The 21,737-nt window shown below is 37.2% G+C and overlaps 1 protein-coding gene across 1 annotated transcript in view; it reads right to left on the reverse strand.

The window, feature by feature from the left end:
• Positions 1-21,737, reverse strand: part of SCIN (scinderin) — a 78,710-nt gene that overhangs the window by 39,764 nt on the left and 17,209 nt on the right. The window contains exon 4 of the mRNA XM_018047366.1: positions 12,221-12,370. Coding sequence (XP_017902855.1) covers positions 12,221-12,370 — 150 coding nt within the window. The remainder of the gene's footprint in view (positions 1-12,220; positions 12,371-21,737) is intronic.

Below are 21,737 nucleotides of genomic sequence, written 5' to 3' on the forward strand. Positions count from 1 at the left end.
GTCACTTCAGTTGTGTCCAACTCTTTGCAATCCTGTGGACTGCAGCCCTCCAGACTGCTCTGCCCATGGGATTCTCCAGGCAAGAACTCTGGAGTGGGTTGCCATTTCCTTCTCCAGGGGATCTTCCCAACCCAGGGATCGAACCCACGTCTCTTACATCTCCTGCACTGGCAGGTGGGTTCTTTACTACTAGCACCACCTGGGAAGCCCATACCTTCACAAAAAGAATTAATCTGTGGACAAATTAGCATAGGTTGGTGGTCTGGAGGTTGCCCTAGGTCAAATCTTAAAGACTCTAGGCTTTCTGCTTCTTCTGGGGATTATTAAACCTTTTCCTGTAAGATCCTTGGGTTGGGAAGATCCCCTGGAGAAGGTAATGGAAACCCACTCCAGTATTCTTGCCTGGAAAATTCCATGGACTGAGGAGCCTGGTAGGCTACAGTTCATGGGGCTGCAAAGAGTTGGACACGACTGAGCAACTTCACTTCACTTCACTTGTAAGATCTCAAACCCATGTGGACATTTCTATCTGATCAGTGCTTGAATGGACACTTTCCTCATTGGCCTTTACGGTTCCTAATTTTTATGCTTCACAATGAGCACCCTCCACCCTTGTCTTTTTCACAATCCCTTCACTTACTAATATTAGACAATCTGAGCTGGATGGACCCACAACTAAATGACTCGGTGACCTTATTCTCATATTTAAAATGGTATAATAATTAATACCACTCACAGTTATGATGATGATTAAATGAGGTAAATAAACCTGACTTACATATAAAACTTAATCAGATTAGGTAGAGTTTTATGACAAGACAGTTGTGAAAGTTTCCTCTTTAATTCAGAAAATTCCCAAGCACCAACATTTAACTGAGCAAATTCAAAATGGCTTTCATGTACTCTGAGGTGCTTGAAAAATATCTGCCTACCTTTTATAGTCACATTAAAACAATGTATTGTTTTTCAAAGAAAATGTCTACCCCAATTACCCTGCACCTAATGCCTCTACAGTGTGGATGAAAGGTTGCACGCTAATCCTAAGTGATATAAAATAAAGGGTCAAGCCAGCCCATTAAGCACAAAAATTGTGCTACAAAAACTAACACTTTCAGTATGGAATACACAAAATAAGTATGACTGTCAAAAATGCGTAGCAAAATTTTGGAAGATCAACAGATGTGGGTTCCATCTCTCCGCATGTTTAAGATCTGCAATGGAATGAAAATCTGCCATGATAGGTGAACCACAGGTGTCCTATTCGCAACCCACATGGGCAAGTTATATAAGCTCTCTCTGACTTTCTTCATAGAGTGAGGATGCAGAGATGCTGTTGGTGTTTTGCCCATCTCACCTGGGTCTACCCCCAGACTCAATCAGCAAGTAATTCCTTAAAGACCAAAGCCTTCTGCTCTCTTATCTGATGGCATGATCTGGCCAAGAAGCTGTACCATAGCCACACACAAGGCACCTGGACGTTCTGGGGACCTAATACCAAAGGGGTAACCCTCAACCCGGAGAAGGCAATGGCATCCCACTTCAGTACCCTTGCCTGGGGAATCCCATGGGCGGAGCAGCCTGGTAGGCTGCAGACCATGGGGTCACGAGGAGTCGGACGTGACTGAGCGACTTCACTTTCACTTTCATGCATTGGAGAAGGAAATGGCAACCCACTCCAGTGTTCTTGCCTGGAGAATCCCAGGGATGGGGGTGTCTGGTGGGCTGCCGTCTATGGGGTCCCACAGAGTCGTACATGTCTGAAGTGACTTAGCAACCCTCAACCAATGAGGGATGAGAGTTACCAGCTAAATCCTGCAGCCACCTCAGCCTTCAGTAGGCCAGTTCTGAAGTGTTTTCCATACAGTTTCTCAGCGGATCCCTCTGGGACTAAGTCCCAGTTGCCTACAGCAGTACGTAACTTACTATTGCCTCATTTTACTCTTACTCCGTGCTTCCAGGATCATCTTCCAAATAACAATCTGCTCCCAAGTCCTTTTCCCCGAATAGGCATTTGAGGAACATAAACCAGGACAGGGGATAATAAACGTATCCACTTCATAGGGCTATTTATGAAGTAAGTGAGAGGATAACAGGCAGGAAGGCCAGGGGTCTCCAAACGGAGGAAAAAGGCTGCAAGAGTCAGACATTTTTTATCTCTCTCTTAAGTGGCAGGAGGAAACAAACTAGTGATATGTTTTTTTTTCCCTTCTCTATTCAAATTTTAAAAGGAGGTTCCTCTTAAAATACTGTGCTGCCATAATGACGTCTGGTTCACCTGAAGTTAACTATTCTCAAACCTTGAGTTAACCAATGCATTTTTCTTATGGAAATGTTCTTAAACTACGTTAATATACTATGCATTTACCCCACACTTTGTCTTCAAGTCTCTAATGCCTAATGGCTCAGAACCAACTTGACAAACCAGTTTGTTATACTCAGACACTGTTCCCCTAATCTATGTAAATGAAACTATTTGTATGGTAATCTGCCACACAAATCAAGTCAACCATTTTATGGCCCTGGGTGACTTCCCTGGTGCCAAGATTATCCCAAAATACATCCTCTGGATGAGGGGCTTGGTGCCATTCTGAGTTTTAAGACATTCTTTCATTAATAGACTGCTGCTGCTGCTGCTGCTGCTAAGTCCCTTCAGTCGTGTCCGACTCTGTGTGACCCCATAGACGGCAGCCCACCAGGCTCCCCCGTCCCTGGGATTCTCCAGGCAAGAACACTGGAATGGGTTGCCATGTCCTTCTCCAATGCATGAAAGTGAAAAGTGAAAGGGAAGTCACTCAGTTGTGTCCGACTTTTCGCGACCCCATGGACTGCAGCCTACCAGGCTCCTCCATCCATGGGATTTTCCAGGCAAGAGTACTGGAGTGGGGTGCCAGTGACTATATAATATCCAGCTAAAAACTAGCAGAGGGTATTCTTTCTGCCCCCTTCTGATGTCTATGTCAGAGGCTTTCTCCATCTCCTTTATACTTTAATAAGACTTTGTTACACAAAAGCTCTGAGCGATTAAGCCTCGTCTCTGGCCCCGGACTGAATTCTTCTCTTCCGGAGGCCAAGAATCCCGGTATCTTTTCGTGGTTCAGCAACAACGTTTCATAAACTAGCTTATCCATGCACAGCCCGTACAAGAATGCCAGTTGCAAGCAGGCCCTGGATGTTTGTCCTGGTGCTGCTTGTTTTACCTCCTCTGCAGAAAATAAAATCCGTGACAAATTTGTTTCTTAGGTTATTGAATTTTTGTGTCATTGATAAGAAGCACTTGCATCACCTAAAGAAAAATGCAGCTAGAAAGAAGAAAAAGTGAACAGAAAATTCAGCCAAATAGTGAACCATTTGCCCTTACCCATGTAAAGGAGAATAAGATGAAATTGTTATTATATATTTTAATATTTAATTTACAAAATGAATGTCAATGAGTTGTGAATCACTGAATCTCAGAGATCTATCCCTTTGATATTTGAGTCTGGTTAATTCTTAGCACAGGGATAAGAAAAAAATCACCTGAAACTGCCAAAAGAAATAAAGTCTTACTATCAGTTCTTTTTTTTTACTCTCTCTCTATATATTTGTATACACTTATGGTTTTTCCAGTGGTCATGTATGGATATGAGAGTTGGACTGTGAAGAAACCTGAGCACCAAAGAATTGATGCTTTTGAACTGTGGTGTTGGAGAAGACTCTTGAGAGTCCCTTGGACTGCAAGGAGATCCAACCAGTCCATTCTGAAGATCAGCTCTGGGATTTCTTTGGAGGGAATGATGCCAAAGCTGAAACTCCAGTACTTTGGCCACCTCATGCGACGAGTTGACTCATTGGAAAAGACTCTGATGCTGGGAGGGATTGGGGGCAGGAGGAGAAGGGAACGACCGAGGATGAGATGGCTGGATGGCATCACGGACTCAATGGATGTGAGTTTGAATGAACTCCGGGAGTTGGTGATGGACAGGGAGGCCTGGAGTGCTGCGATTCATGGGGTTGCAAAGAGTCAGACACGACTGAGCGACTGAATTGAACTGACATATATATAATCACTAATATCACAGCAAACATGAGGAGAAACATTACTAATAGAGAAACATGCCATTCTAGTGTAATATTTGTGTTAGTTTCTCAATTCAGATATAGGGAAGTGCCACCCTTCCATACAGGCCATCTGTCATGAAACTGCATTATTCTGTTGATAGGGCTTATCACTCTTCCCTCACTTCAGCTACAAACTAAAGGAGAAATTACCTCATTCAGAAAAGCTTGCCAAGTAGTATTAGCTTGGATGGACTATATAAAGTGACATCTTATCAGTAAGGTCATGAATCTTTATGTTGAACTTTGGTGTGATAAAGTAAATTATTTGAAAAATCATCTTCTTATAGTTTATGGTTAGCTATACTTTTACTATATTTCTTATCTTTGTTCAGAATATTTCAACTGCCCCCACTGGATGAGCCAATGAGGAACAAAGTGGGTATCTGAATTAAATACTAGACAAGACTTGGCTGGTGGCTCGGAGGTAAAGAATCTGCCTGCAGTGCTGGAGACCCAGGTTCAATCCCTGGGTTGGGAAGATCCCCTGGAGGAGGGCATGGCAACCCACTCCAGTATTCTTGCCTGCAGAATCCCAAAGACAGAAGGGCTTGGCAGGCTGCAGTCCATAGGGGGGCCAAGATTTAGATACAACTGAAGCAACTGAGGATGCATCCAATAAAAATATTTGTTAAAATAAATAACAAATGAACAGCACCTTGAACAGTGCCTGGCACAGAAAATAAGCTATCAATAAGTGGTAGATACAAGTAGCTACAGCAATTGTAGTGCTCTTAGAAGCATAGCCTTGCAGCATGCCCTACTTGCCACTATAATTGTTGATTTGGCATGTGTACTAAGTATCATTTGCTGTAAAGTAAAATGGGGGATAATTTAAGTGTACTGCAACAGAGAGAAGAAATGGAAAGATTTCTATTTGCTGGTACCTCTGATACTTCCTCTCTACTTAATATGTAATATGAGGATTAGTCTAGAGAGAGTGGCAAATATTTTTAATCCTGTTACCTCAAAAATCTTTGAATGGTAAACCCATAAATGGACCACATGCCTCTCATAACAATGTTATTTCAATCACACAACAAATTCTGGTGAACTTCTCTGGGGTGCCAGACACCACGCGACATGACTAGGAAATTCCAAAGTATGTAAGACATCGTTCAATTTCCCAAGAACTAAAAGAGGCTGGAAAATAAAGGAGGGGTAAACAAGGAAGCTAAAGCTACTTGGATAGTACACAAAGAGAGAGAAGTGTACTTCTCTAACAAGAAGTGTAGAGAAGTGTACTTCTCTAACAAGCACATTGCTCTAACAAAATGTTTTCTATTGTCTCTTAGTGTTAATATGCTTACTGTGCCTACTGACCAAACTAATATCTTACACAACTCAGATGTCCATCCTCGCAAAGCATAAAGTTGTGACTAACAGGGAATTAAGAGGGTGAGAGGTGGTTCCCCGGTGGCTCAGACAGTAAAGAATCTGCCCACTGTTGTAGTAGATGCAGGTTCAGTCCTTGGGTCAGGAAGACCCCCAGAGAAGGAAATGGCAACCCACTCCGGTATGCTTTCCTGGGAAATCCCATGGACAGAGGAGCCTGACCAGCGACAGTCCATGGAGTCACAAAGAGCTGGACACGACTTAGTGACTGAGGACACACACAAGAGAGCAACAGAGACTAATTTAATGAGTGATGTGTGTGTGTGTGTGTGTGTGTGTGTGTGTTACAAACCCCCCAAAACAACCTTGTGGTTTAGATTTAAGGAGTTCAAAATACCCATGTTTATTCCCTAACACTAAAAACCTGTGATTTTTATTCTTATTTATACTATTTCCCTATATATCTTTAGACCCTTTAAAAATACTACATACTCATTGTTCCAAAATTGTCATGAGGGGATTTTCAAAATAGCTCCCAATTTCTATTTAGTGGTACTTCTTTGGTTCATTTGACACTATCCTACAAAGATAAATGGGGGTTGATATATTTAATCAAAAATCACCCCCAGAAAATAAAGTTTCTCCTATTCTCTGTGGTATCACTTTCAAAATGATCAAGATTGATTCAAATATACAGTATTATTTTAGTTAAAAGATTAAAATATAATCCCATATAAATCCAGTAAACTCAAGATTATGCTATGAAAGCAAACATTTCCACGAAGAAGCTTCATGGAATGTCAACAGAATTATAAATTTGCAAATTCTAACTTGCTTTTTCTTCATCTTTTACTTTATGTGATAAAAATGTATGACTATTCCAGTGCTTAGATTATTAAACATTCAAAAGCATTCCTGCTTTTAACTTCTGTAAATTCAAATTGTACAACCTTGGGATGCATTAGTACCCCAGCCTTTAATGTAAAGTATTGGAGAAAAATAAATATGTAGGGTGATTTCAAAAATAAAGCCCTACATCTCTATAGTTTCTTAGAGTTCATGGAGTGCATTACTTTTAACATAGGCATCAGGAGAGGCAGCACCTGGATTATTGTCAGTGACCGTTCAAAGTGGTCAGGGGTAGTGGCCAGCACTGATGTGTGCTAGAGTGAGAGGAGGGTTTTGGACTCTACGTGAACAAAAATAGACATGGTGTCCAATTTTACTGAACACTAAATGGGGAAGTGACTAGACCTGGGAAGGAAGATTTTACAGATGGCAAGACCCAAATGTAGCTCCTGGGGGCCTGCGCTTTCACAGAATGAACAGTTTTAGACCATCAGCAATCTATTTCTTCCTGTACTAGGTATTCTCACCTGGAGAACATACAATCTACCTAATACATGGGAAGGCAGATAAGCTCAAGAGTCGGTTATCACTTTCCAGGAGGTAAGTTGTAACTGTTGATTTATAGAAAGAAGACTAGCAGAATATATAGATTATGCTTATCTAAACACTAACTGCTCCTATATCAATGTTGTCAGATTTAAAAGTTAATCAGTCATATGGCTTTCTTCATATCTTTGCCAACACTATCATCTAAAACACAGGAAAATTTTTAAAGCAATACTGTCCTCTATGCAAGAGGAACACAAATGTAATTGGTTATCTAGTAACTTAAAGTTCGCAGTTAATTGTATTAATTATCTTCATATGAACGAGCAATGAGTTAGAGCTGTGAAGGTTACACAGATAATAAGGCAGTACCTTGCCCTCAAGGAATTTAGTGTAGCATCATAATTAAGATACAAATTTCACTGGGCAAAGTACTTCAGGGACTCTTTGTCTAAACAGACATCTCTAAAGGATAATTTAAGAAACACCTTTATAATTCAACTCTAGATTTTACTTACAAGATACTCAGATCTTAAATATAAATATCCATCATCCATCATGAATATCTAATCAACTTGGCAAAAAAATGACTGAATAAATTTTCTTATTTTCAAGCAATTATGACTTAAAATAACAAGATGAACATAATTACTATATGGGGAGATCCTCTAGAGATTATCTTATATGCTATTTTCACACAGTTTAAAATACAGAAGTTTGGGAGGGATGTATTGGGAGTCTGGGGTTAGGAGATGCAAACTACTATATAAAGAGTGGATAAACTACAAGGTCCTGCTGTATACAGCACAGGGAACTATATCCAATATCCTGTGATTTTGGAAAGAATATGAACAAAATGTATATATAAGTGAATCACTTTGCTATACAGCAGAAATTAACACAAGATTGTAAATCATCTATACTTCAAAAAATAAATTTTAAAAAATGGTAATATAAAGTACATAAGTTTTATCATGAGAAATCTTTCGGCTTCTGATGGCATCACTCTGACCATGCTTTCCAGCATTTGAGGACCCTGCAATCTGTTCCTACTCTTGGGCTTTGTTTTAGATTCAGTGCATGCTTATCTTCTCAATCAGACAATAAAATGTGGCCTCTGAACTTGATTGGGAACCAACCTGGTGATCAATAAACACTGATTGACTGAATTGTCAAATGACATTCTAAGTTTTCTTTCCAGTTTTCTCTTGTAATCCAAAATTTAAAACAATAATTGTACATATGACTTTCCAGGGAGCCGTAGTGCTTTTTATAGAAGCAAGAAATCTAACAGTTCAACAACACAGCATCTGTTCATAATTTCCCTGTAGTATTTTTACTGCCAGGATTCCTTCTCCAGCATGTACAGTGATTATGGGCTAAACAAGTTCATTAAATTACACTGAAAAAAACTCTTTCCCGGTTAGTTGCTTTGTTGTTGTTTCAAACTACTTGCTCCTTCTTTTTGCTGTCTACCCTATAGATAGCAAGATGCTGTCTTTTTTAAAAATGAGAGTCTATAAAACATACTGATAAATTATTCATCTTTGCTATTCTTCCTCCCTCCTGATGTTTAGAGGATGAGTAGAACCAACAACGAAAGTTTGAGACCTTCGGGCTAGTGAGATATTTGATTTTCCTTCACATTCACTGATTATTTTAAATAGGAAAAGAAAAAAGACAAAGAAAAAAAGCTTTACATAATTTATATGCAGCTTTTCATGGTAAATATGCTTACAAAGAGGAGAAAACCAGCACAGAGGAAATGCGACCCTAGTTACAGGCTTTAATTAGTTATGCTTATAGTATCACTTTCATTATTTAGGCATATGACTTTTAAAAGTGCTGAAGATACAGAGAAGAGGCTGACCACACATCCTGTTTCCCCAGACGGTTCTTGTTAATGCATGCGATGTCCTGTCTGGTTAGCGCCCCCCGTTACTCTCCTGTGTGTTTGGTTTTAAAGGATTATAAATGTATGATCATCCTAGAGATAAGCCATATGAAAACAGTGTGAAAATATTACAATACTGTGATCAATAGATAGTTTAACCACCTCTAAATAAACATCAATTTTTCAAAAGACTCTCAGAAAAATTACTTTTCTTTATTTTCTGTGTTGATCACTTGAATGTGTTACAAAGACATGTTCCAAAAATTCAGCATTGAATATGGAGTCATGCCAATTGCATCATTTAATTGGTTGAAAAGTCCTTGAGTTCAAGCCATTACCAACCTTCATATATAGACTTTTAAAATTTTGGGAAATAACTTTTTAAAATTCTCATTAAAAATGAGTCACTTAAATGATCAGTTTTAGAAGATATTCTGAAAGATTTTTTAGAATCCTCTAGGAAAGTCAACAGTTGCATTAGAATCTCAGAAAAAAAAAAAAAGTGGCATTCCATCATCTTAAACAAGGTAACCTTTTTTTGTCCCTGTGCTATGGACCACTTTGGACCATTTTTGCCAAGTCTATGAACCCCTACTAATGAATGTATTTTTAAAATGTTTAAAATAAAATACTATTACAATGAAAACCAATTATATTAGAATACAACCATCAAAAATAAAAATATATGTTAAAAAAACAAACATGATAAAGTAGTAAATAAGCTCCTTCATATACTCATTACATAATATTATTGACTAGCAAGTCTAATAACTGCCATAATTACCAAATAGTGTTAAGCATAAATGATATTTTGAAGTTGTCTGCAATACCTATAGCGTGATCCGAAAAGTCACAGGTTCTGCTCGTGCTACTGTGGTTTATTAACTACATTCACAATTGGAGAAATTTTTCATGAAGAGGTTAGTGAAAATGAAACTGTGATTTTTTTCCCAACGGAGTTCATGAACTTTCTGAATTCTATTGTTACAGGTACAACATTAAGAAGGCCTAAAAGTCAAACTAGTTTATCGTAAGTGCATACTTAATTCATCAAACAACTACTTACCCAGGTAATCAAGCTACAAAAGAACATTTCTAAAAACAAAACTTCCCATTGAATGCTTTTTAACGACAAAAAAAAGAAGGCTTCACTGAAAATTCACTTCAGATCAGTTGTGAGAACTGTCAATCATAACGCAGTATACATTGAGTATACTAAATAGAAACAAAGTAGGCATTTTCTAGGAGTTTTTCTAGAAAACAAAGATCCCCTAAAGCACAGACAAAGCATTTTTATATTAAACAGTGTGTCCCTTATTCCTATCTCTATTATTTTAAAATCAGTTACATTGTTACAAAATTTTTTCCTCAGATTTGCATTACCTTGTTTTAATTTAACAGCATCATACAGTCATACTTAAGCTTTTATTTCTCAGAACTTTGAATGAAATCCAACAAGCAAACACATCAAAAATATATATGCACAGTTAAAGCCCTCAGCCTCAGCAACTTCATTCTCTGGAACAGACCAAAATGACTGGTAATTAAACATGTGGAATCACAGATCATTGGAACCTAAAGGGACGCAAGAAGCCACTTTGTCTAACCCTCACTTTACTAATGAGGAACCAGAGACAATGAGAGTTTAAGGGACTTCCAAGATGACATGGAGAAGCTAGCCTGACAACTAATGCAACACTCCCTCCAACTCCCGGCAAGGACCAATTGTGTTCCAGGGGCCACTTCTATCAAAATATAGCTATTGAAACAAGGGGTTACAATCAATTAGAAATACATCTTATTTATAGGTTTTTGCTTCTCAATATGAGAATTAGATAACTTAAATGATGGTCACATTTCCAGAAGAGAGGTCTTTAAAAAATATGAAAAGGTTAAGAATTTGCTGTAAGTAGTTTCAAGGTCTAATTTATTGGTAATGTAATTTTGACTATTGAAAACCCAGGTAAGCCATTCCTAATTTTATTTTTTCAGATGGTCTTTTTTCTCTGATTGTAAAAGGAACCCATTATGATAAATTTTGAAAACACAAATGAAGAGGAAGATAATAAGAAGACATATATCCAGAGTCAAAGACATTATTGATAATATTGGTAATATTTCAGCATATTTCTTTCCAGATATAAATGTATATATGAATATACAGCTATATGGTATAAACTTTCATATTCAGATAATATTACACATAAAGTTTTACAGCCTATCCTTTCTCTTAGCACTACACCAAGATCATCTTCCCATTGAATTCAAATTATTTCTAAAACATTAACGTGAAAATTTGTGTTTAGTGGCTATTAAAGTAAAAAAGTTTAAAGACACTATAATCAATAAAATGATTCCATTATATAATTTTCATTTACTGGATTATGTAGCCTAGCATTGGATCAGGTAACTCTATTAATAATAATTTAATTTAATTATAATAATTAAATATATTAAATATATATTAAATAATTTAATATAATTTAATTTAATGCATTAAATTGCTCTAAATAAAAAATATTAAAAACATATGTTTATAAAACTGTCTTTAGAAAAATTTAAATGCAAATGGCTAAAATCTTTGGGGAAAAGGTGTAATATCCTAGGAAATTAGAGAAATGAAAACTCAAAGAGAAAAATGGGAAGATTCAAAAAGGTACTACGATAGAAAATGCTGACAGGGCTCTGTAAAGTCATGAAGGAACACAGTACTTATGCAAGGAAGCAGCAACTGGTACAAATATTTAGGGCCTAGCTCACATAGGAATTCAATAAATATTTGTTAAATAAATGAATGGGAATCAATTTACCAACATGTATTTAGAGAGTTGAATATGATTATATCCTTTGACTGATAATCTTATTTAAGGGAATATATATAATATCTAGACTCAGGTACTCACTGTAGTTTTCTTAAAAGGGAAAAAAACTGTTCACAACTAAATGTTCAGGACTGGTATACTGATTAAGTAAATGACAGAGATGTAAAGAGCCATACAGACAATTCATGTTAATTTAACAACTATACTAAAATTATAAGTGCCTTACCTATACTATAAATCTTAGTTTAAAATGACTGAAATATTTAAAATATTGGTGTATTTAATCACCTGGTATAAGACTTTATTTCATTCTTTTAATGAAATACTTAATTTTCAAATTGAAAAAAATCACTACATTAAAAAAAGTTGAGAAGCTCAAATAAATACATTATTGTTTTTCTTCCAAAATATTTTCTTACAGTCAATCTCAAAGGTGTTGCCCACCTATCAGTCCTTCAATATCACAGAAGATAGGGAATAAGGCTTCCTTTGATAGTCATTCCAGTGGTGGGGAAAAACAGTTGTGATACTCTATTCTCCTATTACCATGACTTAGAAAACTCTGATACATCCTCTTACCTAATCTGAGCTTATCAGAGATGTTATTAAATCTAACACACACGCTCACACATACAGCTTAGAGTGGCAAGCTTTTAAAAACCTACACAACTCATAATACCTGTATAAGCTCTGATGGTTCACTCCCTTCTTCTACCACAATTAGCTGAGATCTTCCTTTCCTTTCATTGTCCCGAATGCCAGTGGCAACCTGGCTGGCCTTCAGACGCTCATACTTGTTGCAAGAGGATCCACACCACTGGTAAATTTCCTAAAAGAAAGAGACAGATCTTTTGACCTCAAGAATACATGACAGACATTCAGCCCGGGTATACACACTGTGATTAATTAGGAAAAAACAAAAAGGCATAAAAATTAAAGTTATCCATTGCTGAGGTATATATAATTTGATATATTTAATTTATACCTCATTCTGTATCCTGTTGCTTTCAGTTAGCATTATAAAGTGGGCATTTTTAAACATGGAAAATATAAATACATATCTCAGCATTCTCTGTATATAATCCACAAAGTACAATTTATGAAAGTAAACTTATACAAGTTATATAAATTTAGAATAATAAATCTAACATTCTTCAGAAAGTTAGTCAAGAATCTATTATGGTAGTTATATGATCTTGCTGATCATAAAAAACGATATCACTTTTGTAAAGCAATTTAACAATCTTTACCAAGTCATAAAAAGTTAAACCTTTGACCCAGTAATACAATATCACTAACTGGAATTTATTTTAATAAATTATTCATAAAGAAGAGAAAAAAACATGTGTACAGGCATTTTTCACAGCTGAGATTTTTGTACGGCATTGAAAAGACATTAAATGCTCAAGAATAAGATAACAGTTATATAAATTAGGATATATAGAGAATATACTTAAATATAAAAATTATACTTTAACAGAAATTTAAAAAAATAGAAACAGAACAGCAGTTTGATAAATAGTAAAATTACTCACCATTTATATTACAGTATATATTTTGGACTTAGGTACAGTGTTCCAAAAGTATCAGTAACAAATGTAAAGTAACAATAAATGTCATTTTCTCCACTAAATGTGATTTAACACAAGAAAGAAGTTTAATGGTACCCAGGCTGGTGGGATGTGGGAGTAGGTATTATCACACACTATTAAGGTGACAGATACTGAGACAGGCTCTTTTCAAGGGCAGTCTGGCGTCATATTAAAAAATTACATGTGCTTTTAGAATCAGGACCGTTTCTAGGAATCTATTTTATAGACGTATCAGACATCAGATACAAAAACAAAGAAACAAAACAAAATGCCCATTCAATAGGGAAATCAACATAAAAATGTCATTATGTGGACACTACAGACTCTCCTTCAGTGGTTAGAAATAGAGGATAATGTTTAAACACTGATGTTGAAAATATCCAGGTACATCATAAAGACTTAAATAAAACCACACAATCATACGGTTCCATTTAACTAGATACAAAATTATAAGCTCTGTTTCTGCCTTTGCAGGAAAAAGATTTTTAAAGCTACACAGTATCTCATGGGGAGGGGCACATATTTGCAGAAAGAAAACCTTCAGTTTTTAATCTGTCAGTGTTTTTATCCTTTTTTAAAAAAAAATAATGTCACTCATTTATTAAGTGCTTATTAGGAGCTAGATGTTGGAAATTGAGAGGAATGAGTGAACACTAGCAAGGAGAGACTGACATGCTGATAACGAAGGCTAATAATATGTTTGCATTATTGTTGGTTTTCAAAACGTTTCCATACATACTTGTCTAGTCAATCTGGAGAGGAGGCTGCACTGTGGTTAAGTGTAAAGGAGACAGACTTGAGCAGCCCTTTACTATGTGACTTTATGTTTGCAAACTTTCAAATGAGGGAATAAATTAATAACAGCAAAATAAAACAGCACCCTCAAAATCAGAGAAACGGTCTCTTTTCTCTGATACAGTCCAGAGTTGTTTCTTCATTCAAAGATAGCTTACTATTGCCTAAAATTGGGCAGGCTCCCTGTGGGGGTGCAACTTCACAGCACACAGGCCAATAACAGTTTCTCTAACCCCTGAAGCTGTACCCCCAACTCCCATGTTCCTTATTCATCTGCTCCACTTTCCTTTTCCAGAATAAAATATAACTATTAGGAATTCATAAAAGAAAAAGGGACTGTGCCTTGCAACTCCCTCCATTTCAGAATCCGATCTAGTTATTCAACATGGTTAAGGGAGTGGGTTTTTTTTCCTTCTTTCTTTTTCTTTTTTCTGTTTTTTACACCTGGGCTTCTGAATATGGGACTCATATTTAGAGGTGATTTGAATACCAGGTCCACGTTAGCAATTACAAACAGTGAAAACAAATGGTTCCCAATGATCAGCCAATACCTTATCACTGAGCATTAAAATCAGATGTTAGAGTAGGATAGTGATTTTCTTTTTTTTAATATGGATATCTGAGCCTACCCTTTAGGGACTCTCAGGTGTGTTCTAGGCAACTGCGTTTACTGACACTCCCCTGATAACTCTAAGCATTAAACCAGGGCTGGAACATCTGCTGGTCTCTAGGAGCAAACTGCACCCAGCAGGTGTTGCAGGGAATTTATCATTTCTAATTACCCCATGAAGCAAAGCAGGCTACTCTGCCAGTACACTTGGGCTCTTAGCTTAGGTACCTTTTCTACCTTGTTCATGATATTTTGCAATTGATTTTTTTCTTAGTAGATCTGAGAGAACAAACTTCTAATATTCACATTACAGTGAAATATAAGAAGTGGATAAGACGTTATCTCTCAAGATTTCTCAGACTGTTAGCCACTTTCATTACTGATTTGCTCTGTATTTTTATATTCATCCAATAGATGTTTATATTCTCCCTACTTTAGTTTTATAAATGACCTCTTACCTACTTCAAAGAAATTATATAAAATCACACTAACTGTAAGGAAATCAAACCAGTCAATCCTAAAGGAAATCAGTCCTGAATATTCATTGGAAGGACTCATGCTGAAACTGAAGCTCCAATACTTTGGCCACCTGATGCGAAGAACTGACTCATTTGAAAAGACCCGATCCTGGGAAAGATTGAAGGCAGGAAGAGAAGGGGATGACAGAGGTTGAGATGGTTGGAAGGCATCACCAACACGATGGACATGAGTTTGAGGAGTTAGTGATGGACAGGGAAGTCGGTGTGCTGCAGTCCAAGGGGTTGCAAAGAGTTGGACACAACTGAGCGGCTGAACTGAGTTTTTATTAGTGTTTGTAAAGCATTAAGGAAGCCTGGTAAAATATGTTTAAAAATGAATTATAGTTAATGATACTTTTATAAATATTATTACTTAACATAGAATTTTATAATATTCCTTGGACCCCAAAATATTTTCTATGATATAACTTTGAGAGCTTTTTATGTGCAGTATCAATTCACAGATACATCTAGTTTTAGAAAATATTCCTCACCATTGCTTAGAGACCAGTTTCAACCTTTAAAATAGAAAAAACATATCAAGGAAAAACTCATAAAAATGATAAAACTTTTAAAAGTGAAGTTTTCTTTTTAACTCAAAGAAGACTAAACCATCAAAGAAAGCATTGCCAAAAAACTTCTTATTGAGGATGAAAACGGATGTTGTGTGTTATGCTTACTCTTTTATTATTTTCACCTTTTCTTGTGATATTTCTAGAAGTAACATAGTTTATTTACTAGATTTAATTTTCAGTGATTAACTTAGACAAGAAATGCAATAAAATATGGACTTTAAATTGCTAAAAGCCAGAACTGTTTAAAAAGTTAATAAAAAAATAAAAATTTTTAAGTTAATAAAAAACACTTTTCATTCAACACTGTGTTTTTTATACAAACATAGTTTGTTCAATTATGGACACTAAAATATATTTTAAATTTGGAACAGAATTTGAGCAATTCATTCAATTTGAGCAGTTCATATTTTACCACATGTAGGTGATGTGTTTAAGACATCTCATTGTAACAGAGTGCTACAGTGATGAAATGCATGTGTGCAGTACTATTAATAAGCTGCACTAGCCCAACACGCACCCTATTCAGAGGCAGTTGGTCAGGACTACTTCACCACTCTGCAAATGAGGAAACCTTGTACTCAACTGGCCCCATGCTTGAAAAACTCCCCTAATAATTCAACTTAACCTTTTTTTTAGAGGACAAGGGCTAAAAAATAAGAAATTCTGTACAGAGCTAAAAAATATAACTGATGTGATAGGTTGATGTGTATTTTTAAAACAGAAAAAGTTTTCATTATAATTTAAATTGTTTTGATTATAATACTTGAGTGGTAGTTAGATAAACTTTTTGTAAATCTGATTTAAGTGTACTGGACACTGAAAATTATAAAGCAAATACAGTTTCAGGGGCAACTATTTTACCTTCTAAGATCCTAAAGACTTTAATAATTCAACACTAAACTTTACATTTTTGGCAGGAAAGGACATAAAAACTCCCTGTAAATATGGAATTATCCATTCAATTCAGACTGAAGTCCACTTAAATTTTGGCTGAAATTTGCTGATGTATGTAGTGCTCATGAACACTTTGAGTAGAAACTTGTGAAGCCACAATTAACTCTTAATGTACAAACTATTTAAGGAAAGTAAAATTATTCTGGATAGTTGGAAGAAATAAGGGAGTAAAGACACTCTGTTACTGGCAATTTGGACCACCAGTAACAAGAAATAAAAGAAAGTGAGTGGTATTCATAGAAACAACCACACCGGGGGCAGACCAGAGGTTTCTAAAATTTCTTCTAAACTACATGGTCAGAGCTAACAAGTCAAACATCAAAGTGTAGCCAAACCTCATTTGGGGACAGGAAACAAGAGCAGAAATAAAACAATGGTTAATGATGCCCTTGAAGGGAGGCAAGATTTCAGAAGCTGAGTTTAAAGGAACCCTCCAATGATGGTGACTCATAACATGGGCAAAGAACTCAGCATGGACTTGCTCCTTTTGCCAAGCTATTTATTCTAAATACATCTAAAAGTTTATAAAAGCGGGGGGGTGGGAGGAACAGACCTCTTACTCTCCTTGCTTCGATCGGTTTTATGTTTCCAGTGCTTAGTTTTTCCTTGGTTGTTGTTTAGTCACTAAGTCATGTCTGGCTCCTTTGTGAGCCCATGGACTGTAGCCCGCTAGGCTCCTCTGTCTATGGAATTTTCCCAGGCAAGAATACTGGAGTCAGTTGCCATTTCCATCTCCAGGGGCTCTTTCCTACCCAAAGATCAAACCCGTGTCTCCTGCATTGCACGCAGGTTCTTTACCACTGACCTACCTTAGCTAACCAAATACAGAAGTTCATTCAGATATCCCTCTAGGCTGAAGGGTCTTTAAGCATTGCTTTAAAAAAGATATTAACTTGCACAATATTTCCAAGAATCTCCATTTTTTTTAACTTTAAAACATGATTTTTAGTTTTTGGATAAACTAATGTTCATTTATATTCTATTTTGTTGTTGTTTAAAGTCAAGCTACCTCAATATCCTTCAATGCCATGCATGTGTTTTTTTTAATTTAAATGTATTTATTTCAATTGAAGGCTAATTACTTTACAATATTGTATTGGTTTTGCCATACATCAACATGAATCCGCCACGGGTGTACACGTGTTCATATGTGTTTTTAAAAGCATCTCTGACTGAAGGATAGAAGATGGATGCAGAGGGTGTGGGTGGTCACAGAATGCTGAGCGACCAGAAAGGAGGAATTGCATGTGAGGCAGGACAGAGCAGTGCTGGTGGAGAAGCAGAGAGGAACAGAGGGATATTTATAAGACCAGAGTCTACAGGGAGGGTCAGCCATGCCTTTGGATGGGTACTGGAGGACAGCGAAGAGGGGAAATGACTTGGACAACTCGAGCATGGCTGCAGCAGTGATGCCACTTATCAGGACCAAGCGACAGCTTTTGGGGCAAACTTTTCATAAGAAGAGAAGGTGAGATTGTGTTCTACTCAAAGTACCTAGCAAATCAAGGAAGTCTTATAGTCACATCTTATTAAAATAATTTCCACCAGCTGCCTAAGTAGGTGACTCAACTATTTTTAACTGACTTATTTGTTCTTTAGACATATGACTGTGAACTTCCCAGCACCTTTAGACATTTCCCATATTGAAATGGGAATGTTCAATAACCTGGGGGTGGGGCTTAAAAAGAATCTACATTAGGACTTCCTTGGCAGTCTAGTGGTTAAGACTTCCTACTTCCAATGCAGAAACATGGGTTTCATCACTGGTCAAGGAACTAAAATTCCATGTGACATGTGGCACAACCAAAAAAAGTTAAAAAGAAAAGGAAAAAAAAAAAAAAGAACCTATACCAAAGGCCCATTCCAAAACCTTAAAATCAGAATTTCAGGAATCAAATCACAGGTATCAGTACTCTTAAAACCTCTTCTAAATGATTCCAGTGTGAAACCATGATTGAGAATTAAAATATAATTCCTAATACCTTGAGAGCCATCTTTCTTAGTGCCCTCATCGATTCTCCAGTTACAGCACGCGTGTAGCTCTATTCCAGCGCTTCTAACATTCTACCTGATCACACTCTGATTTGTGTATGTGTTTGTGTCTCTCACCACTTCACAGCACCTTGAGGTCAAAGGCTATCTGGTTTTCATCTTTATATTCCAAACACCCAACACATGCTAAGAACATACTAAATGCCATTCGTCCATAGTTTTACTGCAGAGTAAATTCTACAGATTTACAATTAGGTTGATCTTTCCCATTTCTCTTCTTGTTGTCCCCAGTAGATCTAGTGGAGTATTTTGGAGTAAGGAAAAACGTATCCAGAACAAAGACCATTCTGCTCAGTTTTCAGTTTTAAAGTTAGCCTCTGTAAGTCATACTAGAGACAAAAGTCTGAAAGCCAACAAAATTTTAATTTAAAAGAAACTTGATTTTGCCAGAGTTAAGGGTTTTGCAGGGGAGGAGTGAGGATATGGTCTAGAAAGTCAGATCTGTATATCAAGAACCAGGGTCTTGGCCTTAGGGACTAGAGTACACGGGGGCAGCAGTGTGAAACAGTGTAAGACTAGTTTGTCTGGTCCAAAAAAAGTAGGTCATTACAAGCGGACGAGGAAACATGACCAGGTGCAATGAATCTTTGAGAAGAGCTTGGTAAACTTCTTGTCCTACATTTATCTGTGATGCTGAGCATGAGAGCAGAAACAACTCTGGACAGTGTCCAGGCAGTTGGACTAACAGGTATTGGCAACAACTTGGACACGCTGTTCCCGAAACTTTTATGTGGCATAGGAAAAACTAAGCAGAATGCCTAAGGGTGGATACAGTTGCGGCTGAGATGTGGGCATCTCAGGAGACCAAAGTGAGGATACGTTCCAGCAAATGCCTTAGGATAGAGGTCAAAGCCCAGCACTTAAGATTCAGTAAAATGTCAACGCCTCTAGGAAGGTTAGAGAGGAGGGAGGCTGAAGACTGCAAGCCAGACTCACACTTTCATTCTCAGCCCTCTCCCCATCCCAGGCCGTTAACATTCCATACCCTTCCCCTGGGACTGGGGAGGGGGTGGGTGGGATAATCTGCTGTGCTTTAATGACAACAACGCAGTGTCAACTGCAGCACAGGAGGCTCGTAGAAGGATGAGTTCACTGGATTTAGCAGAAGGCACTGATGCTCATAGAAGTACAGGTTCAAAGAAACGGTGGGAGTGAAAGTCAGAAGACGTGGGTTGAAGGCCAGGTCTAGTCAATGAGGAAGTGTAGGCTGCTTTCTTGAAGCAGATGACTATGAGAGAGGGCAGCATAGACTATAAATAGCAAGGTAGGGCAACACTGCATAACTCACCAAATGAGTTAACAAGGGAACAGAACGTGCAGAACAGCATGATTGAAAACCCACCACAGCAATTATCCTTCAATTTAAAATAAATGAATTTTTTAAAATAAGTAAAATGGATAACCAACAAGAAAAAAAAAAATTCAGCACAGATTCCTATTTCTCTGAATCCTAATTCTCCACTAGTGGCTGGCTCTGATACACACTTCTAAAAGAGTTAACTTCAGATGCCAAACTTTGAGAATATGGGCTTTTTTTCATTATCACTCACATTCTCGGGTTGCAGATGTTCTGTTGCAATATTAAGCTGTGATGTCATCAATTTCTACAAATTCCTCATATCTTTAAAAATAGTGGGAGAGTATTGATTCATAAATTCAGCAACATTAAAATATATATTTCAAAAGCATTTTTCCAATAATTCGGTAAATTCCAAATTGCTGAAATCTAGCCATGTCTCATGTTATTTACTGAAAATACACTAAATATAAGACAACTTATCCAAATCATCCTCTAAAATGATAATTCTCTTAACTTCCAAAGTGATTAAATGAATACTTTTGCAATTTCATGCTCTAGGTTGAGAAGATTACGCTGTCATGTCTGGGGAATATTTTGTCATTGTTGTGCAGTCATGCAATCAGGTCCGACTCTTTTGCGACCCCACGGACTATAGCCTGCCAGCCTTTTCTGTCCATGGGACTTCCCAAGCAAGAAATCTTGGGGCAGGTTGCCATTTCCTTCTCCAGGGGATCTTCCTGACCCAGGGACCAAACCCTCATCCCTGCACTGGCAGACAGGTTCTTTGCTGCTGAGCCACCAGGGAAGCCCCTAGGGGAATATTTACTGTAGTCTAAAATCCTATCACACCAAATGTTACTAAGGTATATGCCACATCACCTTAATACTAGTGATTGTTTATCCAAAAAAAGCTCACTTTCCTCAAAAACAATCAAGATACAGGATGTAGGCTATACCCATAACCTTAGTGTTGGCCATGTGGCTTTAGCTGAATGACAGCTTGAGATGTTCAACCTGTCTTCTTCATACCTGGGTCATGAAACACACTGGCTTCAGTAACAGCACTGGCTTCCCTTTGTGCCCACTAAAGCAGAAAGTGGTCATGAAATAGTTAACTCAATAACTGCTATTGAAATATTATGACAGAGATTTTGATTCCATTCTTCTTGGCTGACTGTGACACACCCCAAAAATAAAGTCCCCAAGGTAATTGCAAGATCTTATTACCTTTTAGAAACTTTTGGCAACATACCAACTGGTTAAAGGTTAGTAATATAAACACAGGTCATGTGGGTGTTTTTTCTAAAATACTTAGGAATTCAGAGCTTGAATCCTACTAGGATATCTCTAGGAGTGATGGGAAATTTTCACGACATAAGAGGGAATCAGCTTCAAGTATGTAAGAAAATTATCCCAAATGTCTCCAATCAGCCATGAGAGCAGGAGATAACTTGAAAGTCATTGGAAATATTAACTACATAAAATAAAGAAAATTTACTATTAAATAGATCAATGTCCTTGAACCTTTTATAGAGACTCTTCCCTATGACATGAGCCTGGATTTATGGGGAATATTCCTATGACAGGTATTACCTGTGGGAAGACAGCATGTTACCAGAGCTATAATCAGTCTAGCACAGCACTGAACTATGCAGCCCACTGTGGAAACTCAATACTTATTCAATAAAATAATAAGCAATTTCATTGTTGTTTAGTTGCTCAGTCGTGTCCAACGCTTTTGCAACCCCATGGACTATAGCCCACTGGGCTCCTCTGTCCATGGGATTTTCCAGGCAAGAC

This window comes from Capra hircus, chromosome 4, assembly GCF_001704415.2.
Source record: "Capra hircus breed San Clemente chromosome 4, ASM170441v1, whole genome shotgun sequence".
Lineage (NCBI taxonomy): Eukaryota > Metazoa > Chordata > Mammalia > Artiodactyla > Bovidae > Capra > Capra hircus.